We start from the raw sequence: 8708 nt of genomic DNA on the forward strand, positions 1-8708 counted from the left end.
TGAGCACTGAAGATTATCAACAATAGAAAGAACAAATTTAAAGCCAGTCAGTGTTCTAAAACAGTGTTTAATTATTGTCTTAAACGATTTCATTATTTCAGGTGGCAGATTATTATGCAAGGCTAAACATGTTGTCAGTTACAGACAGAACACAAAAAAGTGTGTACCTCTCTATCATTTTAGGAGCTGAGATAGTTTGTAGTTATTGATGTTGTATCATTCCTTGCCCTCTTTACTAACACATTAATGCACTCAAGAGCTGGTATATTGAGACAAGAGTGATATACTAATATATTTCAGATCTATAGGACAATAGTTAAATCAAAATAATAAGATGGCAATTGCTTAGAGATTGCATATTCTTATAATCCTATACTATACAGCTGCCAATTACAGTTGAGATTAAGTTTGATTTCTCATTGGATATTAGTATGTTTCCCATTGCATAGAGGCTGAAAAGTGCAGACCTGATCTTGTATGTATACATGTAGAATATACTGAAATGTGTGTGAACATACACATAGGCATATATGCAACAGGATTAAGACAGCTCTATAATATGCTTTAGAAAAGGCATCATCTATCCAATGTCCAGTTTAAAGAAAAAGAGCCGGCACTTGGGCAGCTGACTGAACAGTCCCAAAAACTGACCAGTTGCCAGCTTTGAACAGTTGCACATTTACAGCAAATGTGTCTAAATTGACAGGTGTCCATTTACATTTGTTGTGTAATTTCAAGTAGTTTCTGACTTATGGTGACCCTATAATATTTGGGGGGGGGGATTGTTGAGAGGGGGTTAACTTTTGCTTTCTTCTAGGATTGAGAGTGTGTGACTTGTCCAAGGTTACCTGTTGGGTTTCCAGAGCCAAGCAAGAATTCAAACTTTAGTCTCCAGAGTTATAGACCATTACTTAAATCACTATACCATGTTGGCTGTATATATATTGTGTGGCTGTCCTAGGAAAACTGTGGGGAATTTGCAGAAACCTTCAGAGCCAAAGAAATATGAACACAAATGTATACAGATATTTATTGTGCATTTCTTCCCCTCCCCTCCATTTATAGATCAGCCGTAGATTTTGTGTGAGTTCTTTCAAGACCTAAGGTACTGATCTTCTAAATGTTATTAATGGATCAGACCCAGAGAAACAATATTTTATCCATTTCCCTACCTGCATGATTCATCACATCACCTCATATTTTCTTCAAGGGGGAAATTACAGTTGACAGTATCATAAAATAGCAGAATCTGTTGTTTACAAGTTTTTGAGATTCCAAGCAGTATCACTTCTTATACTTCTTGCATGTTTGATTTTTAGATCATGAAACTTCTCATGGCAGTTGCAGTCTTTCCACTGGAACAAGCTACCAAAGTTGCATCAGCCAAATTACAGTTGGTAAGAACTTGTATGTGCTTCTCATACTTTAGCCTGTAGCTACATCTGACTCCTAGGCTTACTCTCTGTAAACGTAGGGCATATTTGTACCTCTATTTAATCTACATTTGACTAAGAGCCTAAGGTAATTTTTATATTTGCATATTTTTACTGAACAGGTATGTTTTGGAGCTGGACAGAAATATGGAGAGTGTTATCTGAACACATCTTCTGTACTTAATTTGTCATCTCTTATATCTGTCAGAACATTAAAAATGGCCTGGCAAGATTTCTTCTATTGTTCTACCATCCAGAGTAATTTCTTAAAAATGTAACCCACCCTAAGAATTCTAGATAAGTTAAGCATATATGGATGCTATGGGTTTTTTATTTTTGGAATAAATATGATCCTATCTGATTATCTTTTTACATTAATAACTGGCCTAAATTAAGGATGTCTGGAACACGTAGCAAAACTTCCCACTGATGCCAAATTATTTTCAAATAAGGATGACTTTCATTTATATTACTTAGCTATGACAGGTAGATGAAGACCACAGATCTGCAAGCCAGAGATAAACCAGAGATAAAAAGGATATTTTAAAGGGTTAAGAACTTAATTAAATTAGCTAATGAGTTCAAATAGCAGCTCTCTAATTGCCAAGCATCTGTTAACCCTTTTCTATAAAGTATCATTTGTCTATTCTTGGTATGAGAAACAGTGGCTTGGTATGAATGGTAGGGAATGATGAATGTTTTGTGGTCCTTTTTGGTTTCTAAGAGATGTTTGGTTAGTCACTGTTGGAAGAGAATATTGAAGTACTACCAGCAATATTATGTTTCAGTGGCAGCTGGTTGATCCCATGCCATGGAGAATGAATCCAGTTCAGATTTTAGTTCAGACTTTAAATAATGTATCAAAAGTGCTGAACCATCTCCCACATAGGTTCAGCACCTTGGGTAGCTCCTTTAAAGCTGTCTAAAACCTGGACCATGTTCAATACTCTATTGGCATTACACTCACCAGCTAGAATTGCTGTTTGTAATATGTTCTTCAGAAAACCATACAATGTTTATTTTCAGATTGTGCTTCTGGACAGTTTGCTATTGGATTTTCTCACCAGAAGAGTCCCTGCTTGCAAGCTGCTCATCACCACCTTCCTTACTCTTTCTATGAAGATGCTGGCATGGGTCAACATTTTACACCCCAGGTTGATTTATCTGCTCCTTTGTCCTGCCCAGCATCATTATCTATCACTCCAGTGCCTTCCAGGACCAACAGAAACAGGGACAGCAGCAGTGAGACACTTAGTGAGGCACAAGATCTCCCAGGTAAGGTTCATTTGTATGTTTCAGGGTCAATATATAATCGGGGGGGGGGGGTATTCACCCTACAGATCATGTATGGCTCTTATACCAGTCAGCAGCCTGTTAAACATCACAGGACACTCCCAAAGCCCCCAAGCAACCTGCATTGAAATTGGACAAAATCACAAACAATGCGGCAGCTTTCCTTGGATTCTCACATAATTTGAAAGTAAAAAATGAGACAAAGCAAAAAGTGGAAGTGACTGCACATCACTTCCATCCAATGAAAAAGCAAGGGTGGCCCGCTGTATGAACAGCTGAAAATGGCCCATCCCTGATCTGTGCACTCCTATGTGCCTCATATGTATGAGTGGGACAGAAGATCTTTCTCAAAACACAACAGAGCACTTTGTTACCGCTTCAATTGTCATGGTGGCATCCTAAAGAATCCTGGGATTTGTAATTTTGGGAGGCAATTAGCATTTTTGCAGGAGAGCTCTAATACCTCGCCAAACTACAAACCCCCGGATTCCATAGAATGCAGTCATTACAACAGTGGGATCAAAGTAATGTGATGTTTAATGTGAAGAAGCTAGAGAAAAATGGTAAGAAAATTCCAAGCCACAATGATGGTTTTGACTGTGGAGTTATTTTCCAGAATAATCTGGGACCACTTTACAGAGTGCTAAATTTTGCATGAAATTTCCTTTTAATGGAAAATGTGGATAAGATCCAAAAAGGGTATGTTTCAGCACTTTTGTGTTGCAGAACTCTGTCTTATGGTATGAGCATTTTTCTGTCATATATGTGAATGTAATGTATGAACCTCATGCTAACAGTTTAGGGAGTACTCAATCTACTATCCACTTTAACAGGAAAAAGACCAATACATGCATGTCAGCTCACCACAGCCGCTCCTGAATGAACACACGAGACTCTCTGTGGTATCACCAGGAACTTTTACTGTAGGAAACATGAACATCAGAAAAGCCAAGAATGGGAGGCTCCGGCCAACCCTCCTTTATATACCCTCCCCCTCATTTGAACAGTCTCTTCCCGCTCAGTAAAACCCCGCGCAAATTCCCCGCCAAGTCCATCAGCCGTTTCTCCTCCGAGTCCTGGGACGCAGGTGTCTTATCAATGTCAGTGACCCTGAAACTCAGAGCCACATCCAGGCTCTAGTAGCAGGGTTCTGACATGGCGTCCTCCTCCCCTTCGTCCTGGAAGGAAAAGATTAAACACAACTATTGTTCTCCGCTGTCCAGAGTTCCTTTATACTTTTTTAACAGGCTGCAATGGAATACCGGGTGTACCTTTCCTAGGTCCTTTGGTAGCCTCAGCTCATAGGTCACTTCGTTTATTCTTTTTGCTACCCTGAATGGCCCTATATAGCGTGGAGCCAATTTCTTGGATGGGAACCCCAATTTCAGGTTTTTTGTGCTCAGCCAAACCAGATCTCCTTCGCCCAATTTGTCCCCCTCTCGGCGCCTACGATCCGCAAAGAGCTTGTACTTCTTTTGTGTTTCCCGCAATGCCTCTACCACGGTTTGCCACCCTTGCTTGATTTTGGCCGGCCATTCCTCGTCGGTCTGGCCCTCCCCTTCCTTCCACTCGGGTAGCCTGGGGAAAGGTGCCACCTCCTGTCCGTATACTATTTCGAATGGGGCACGACCTGTGGCCGAATGTACGGCCCCGTTAAAAGCCATCTCAGCAAACGGAAGAAGGTCCGCCCAATCATCCTGTCTATAATTGGTGTACATCCTTAAGAATTGGCACAGTGTCTGTTGGGTACGTTCGACCCCCCCGTTGGTCGCGGGATGAAAGGCCGAGCTCAGGTTCCTTTCTGCTCCTAACAGCTGTAAGAATTTTCCCCAAAATTTTGCAGTAAATTGGACTCCCCGGTCACTAATTATCTTGTCGGGACACCCATGTAGGCGATATACATGCTTCACATACAAATCAGCAAGTTTTTCAGCTGAAGGGAGTTTTGGCAGAGCCACAAAGTGTGCCTGTTTTGAGAATAGGTCCAATATTGTCCAAATGTATCTGTGGCCTCTGCTGGGGGGTAGTTCGCCTACAAAATCCATGGCTACGCATTCCCATGGCCTCATGGGCTCCACCACCTTCTGCAATAGCCCCTGGGGCTTCCCCGGTGGTGTTTTTCCCTCTGCACATAATTCACACTGCGTGACGTATCCCCTGGCGTCTTTCCTCATTCCGGGCCACCAGCATTGTTTGGCCAACAGTTTAATAGTCCTGGTGGGGCCTAGATGACCCGCACCCTTGTTATCATGGTACTTCCTTAACATTTCTCGTCTTAAACATTCAGGAATATACAATTTCTTATTTACAAACACCAAATCCCCACACAATTCTCCCTTTTCTTTGTTTGTTTGTAACCATTTGTCCATTCCATACGCTCGCTTCAACTCTTCGCTTCGGTGGGAAACTGTCTGCTTCCTTCTCATCAAATACGTCCACAAAATCCCGATACTCTGGGGGTAATTTATCTGCCAGTTCTGCTATCCTGATAGAGTCTTCCTCCCCCCTTTTCCCCGGCTCCCTTTCCACTTCCTGGCTCCCTCCTTCCAACTTCATCCTGAAGATCATGCTCTTATCCTCCCAGTTGATTTGCGGGTTGGCCTGCCCCAGCCATGGCATGCCTAGTATAACATTATAGCTGGCTATTTGTGATATCACAAATGACACCTTTCCTTCCCAACTCCCTATCTTACACTTTACATCTTCGGCACTGTACTTAGCTAATGATCCCGATGCTGTGGATCCGTCCAACTGCGAAAAAGCTATTGGGGATTCTAGGTTCGTTCTTTCGCATCCCAATCCCTCGGCTAATTCAGGGGAGATGATGTTCCTGGAACATCCACAATCCACAAATGCTTTGCAGGTTGCTTGTTTGCTGCCACTTTCCAGCTGAATGGGGACCACTATCATGGCTTTGTCCTGACTTACCAACCCCCCCGAGTGGTGCCTCATCGGTGGTTCTTCCTCGGCGCGTTTCCCTGCCACGGCTCTTGGTTTGGGCGGGCCTCCGCCTTCCCCTTTTCTCTGCCAGCACTCGGCAGCCCTGTGGCCCAAACGGCCGCACACGAAGCAGCCCCTCCTGCTGGTGCTCACGTTCCCTGTCGGCTCCGTTCTCCTCCCGGCTGGGGTTGATCCCTCCTTCCGGCTCCCCTCTTTCATCTGCGGCCGCTGCTGTAGCCCTCCTCGGTGCCTCCTCGCCTGGGCCAGCGATGTCTCGATGCGCCCCGCCAGCTGAATCCATCCGCGCAGTGTGTCAGGCTCATCACGATGCACCGCCCAGGAGAGGATCTCCCGCCTGAGCCCCTCTTTGAAGAGTTCTATCTTTGTCACTGCAGACCATTCCGGCACCTTTTCAGCGAGGCATTGGAACTCCTCCGCATACTCAGATACCGACCTCTGCCCCTGGGAGACGGTCTTCAACTCCTCCCTCGCCCGGATCTGCTCCAGTGGATCTCGGAAACGGGTCTCCAGGGCCCCCATAAAGCGTCGGAGTGACCCCAGACATGGGTCGCGCCGCGCGTGTAGTTGAACGTACCAGCTGGCCGCTTCCCTCTTCAACACTGCACCAATGGCCCGTACCCGGCTGGATTCCGTTCTAAAAGTGTGGGCATTGTCCTCCATATAGCCCCTCACCGTGGTCAGGAAAAAATCCAGTTCAGAGGACTCTCCCCCAAACTCGATCCTTAGTTCCTCTCGTCTCGGTAGGGGTCCCTGTGGTGGCAATCCCCAATTCTCCGCCCGTCGCAAGCCCCCTTGCGGGCCAGTGGGCCCCGCTGCTGCTTCCCTTTGTCCTGTGCCACGCCCGGCATTCGCCAGGGGCACCAGGGTCTCAGTTGGGAGCGTAGCCGGGATTCTCGGAGGCTTTTCCCCTTCGTCGTCACTCTCCTCCACCCGCGTCAGGCTCGTTAGGATCTTGGGCCGGGCACCGGGCTCCTTTCGCATTTCCCTTCCCTTCGGTGCTGGGAGGTCTGCAAAGCCCTGGCTGCTTCCCATGCTCACGTCCCACATTGAGCTAGCCCGGAGTTCCCTTCCTCGCTCCGGCTCCGCCAAAACCGCCAGGCGCTCCATCGCCCTCGACATCACTGCCAGGGTGGTCTCCATCGCCGACATCCTCTCCTCCAGAAACACCATCTTTTGCGGGCCTGGGGAAGGTGAACCTTCCTCTCCTCCGGTGCTATCTCCCCGCACCACTCCGCGCCTCTGGGTTACCCCATTTGGCTGGGCATAAGCGGTGGATGACGCCAGGGCCGCCAGCTGGTGGAACTCAGCGTCCGTCTCGGGAGTGGCCCTTTCCGACCTTCCTCCTCCGGCGCCCAAGAGCTCTTCATCCTCCACTTGCATGTTACACCTCACCGCTACAGCGGGATGGTGTCCGTATTCTTGGCTTAGTGTCAGCTCACCACAGCCGCTCCTGAATGAACACACGAGACTCTCTGTGGTATCACCAGGAACTTTTACTGTAGGAAACATGAACATCAGAAAAGCCAAGAATGGGAGGCTCCGGCCAACCCTCCTTTATATACCCTCCCCCTCATTTGAACAGTCTCTTCCCGCTCAGTAAAACCCCGCGCAAATTCCCCGCCAAGTCCATCAGCCGTTTCTCCTCCGAGTCCTGGGACGCAGGTGTCTTATCAATGTCAGTGACCCTGAAACTCAGAGCCACATCCAGGCTCTAGTAGCAGGGTTCTGACACATGCAGAAACCTTGCTGATACAAACCATATCTCTACTTATAAAGTCTCATTCAGTGACTCTGTTTTTCTGAATATAAAAGGGGTTGGATGAGTTCCTTCTTTTCCTTTCCTCTTCCCCTCCCTTCTTTCTCTAATTCTTCTTCCTTTTCCTCCCCTTCTTTTTCCTCTTTTTCTTCTTCTTTGAATATTTATATTTGAAGAACAAACATGTCCAGCTTTACCTCTGATACCCATCGAAATGCAAGCATGCATACCCTCAGAAAGAAAATAAATCCCTGGTTGATGCTTTCCAGTGTTATCTCCCAAACATAGCAGAGACACAGTTATTGCTCTGTCTAATAGATAAAAAATCACACTAACAAATCACATACTTCCCTATAATTTAATGTATTGACTTACAAAGGAGTTTAAGGTTGTACACTGTCCTCTCCTGTCAATTACATCACTCGTTTTGCTGCATTATAAGGATAAATGGAAGGAAGTTAGACTCAGCAGTATATGGAAGGCACTGAGTTTCCGACATGTTGCAACCTTGCAGGTTCATCATAACAAAAGAATGGACTAAATAAATGGACAATAAGATAAAATTGTGCAGTATAAACAAAATAAGAGGGAAACAGAGCTTAAAATAAGTTATTGGGGGCAATGGGAGCGAAAACTCGCAGAGCTTTTGGTCCAAGGGGAGGGATGTTTTTACTCAATGGGAGATAAGGAAAGGAAATATGTCTGATGACAATGGGTTTTTTTTTGTTTCAGAACATTTATAGGACCTTTTCTTTTGCTTGTATAGGCAGTACCCGAGGGTAAGACAAAAGGAAGTAAGAGAAATTTACCCCTAGGTGGGGAAATTTACTCCTGGAAGAGTTATCATGGGGAAAAGGTGTCTTCACCAAAGTTTTCTCACCAATCCTTGTTTCCACAACAAGACAAATTTTTCAAAATTCAATTATCACAATGACAGAAAGGGAGGTGAAATCCTCTTAACAGGGGCGCAGACAGCAAAAGAAACACAAGGGGGTGTTAGCCCTCCCTTATGTTATCCAAAGCTAATATATATGGCTAGAGATAAACTTTTAAAATGTACCTGTTCCAACTTACATAAAAATTCAACTTATAAACAAACCTACAGATCCTATCTTGTTTGTAACTTGGGGACTACCTGTAGTCAACTAAGTACCAAGTTCATTAAATACACACAAAAAATAAAACAATCAAATAGAATTAAATCAGGGCTAGGACCCATGTGGATCTGCCGCTATGGGCTGATTCTTGTATCCCAACATTTTCTT

The 8708-nt window shown here is 45.0% G+C and overlaps 1 protein-coding gene across 1 annotated transcript; it reads right to left on the reverse strand.

The window, feature by feature from the left end:
- Positions 1 to 3629: 3629 nt before the first annotated feature.
- On the reverse strand, positions 3630 to 7419 carry LOC134299590 (uncharacterized). Its single transcript, XM_062982843.1, has 2 exons — positions 5655 to 7419; positions 3630 to 3904 (listed from the first exon to the last, which is right to left on the reverse strand). The coding sequence occupies exons 1-2, from the start codon at positions 7200 to 7202 to the stop codon at positions 3863 to 3865; spliced, it is 1590 nt and encodes a 529-aa protein (XP_062838913.1). The 5' UTR covers positions 7203 to 7419; the 3' UTR covers positions 3630 to 3862.
- Positions 7420 to 8708: the final 1289 nt, after the last annotated feature.

This window comes from Anolis carolinensis, chromosome 5 (assembly GCF_035594765.1).
Source record: "Anolis carolinensis isolate JA03-04 chromosome 5, rAnoCar3.1.pri, whole genome shotgun sequence".
Taxonomy (NCBI): domain Eukaryota; kingdom Metazoa; phylum Chordata; class Lepidosauria; order Squamata; family Dactyloidae; genus Anolis; species Anolis carolinensis.

What these genes read in the sequence shown, in the direction of transcription:
- LOC134299590 (XM_062982843.1), bottom strand. Translation starts at nt 7,202, where the DNA reads ATGTTCATGTTTCCTACAGTAAAAGTTCCTGGTGATACCACAGAGAGT. An exon ending in GGCACCACTCGGGGGGGTTG is followed by an intron (nt 3,905 to 5,654) that starts GTAAGTCAGGAC and finishes TTTTCCTTCCAG; the next exon opens with GACGAAGGGGAGGAGGACGC.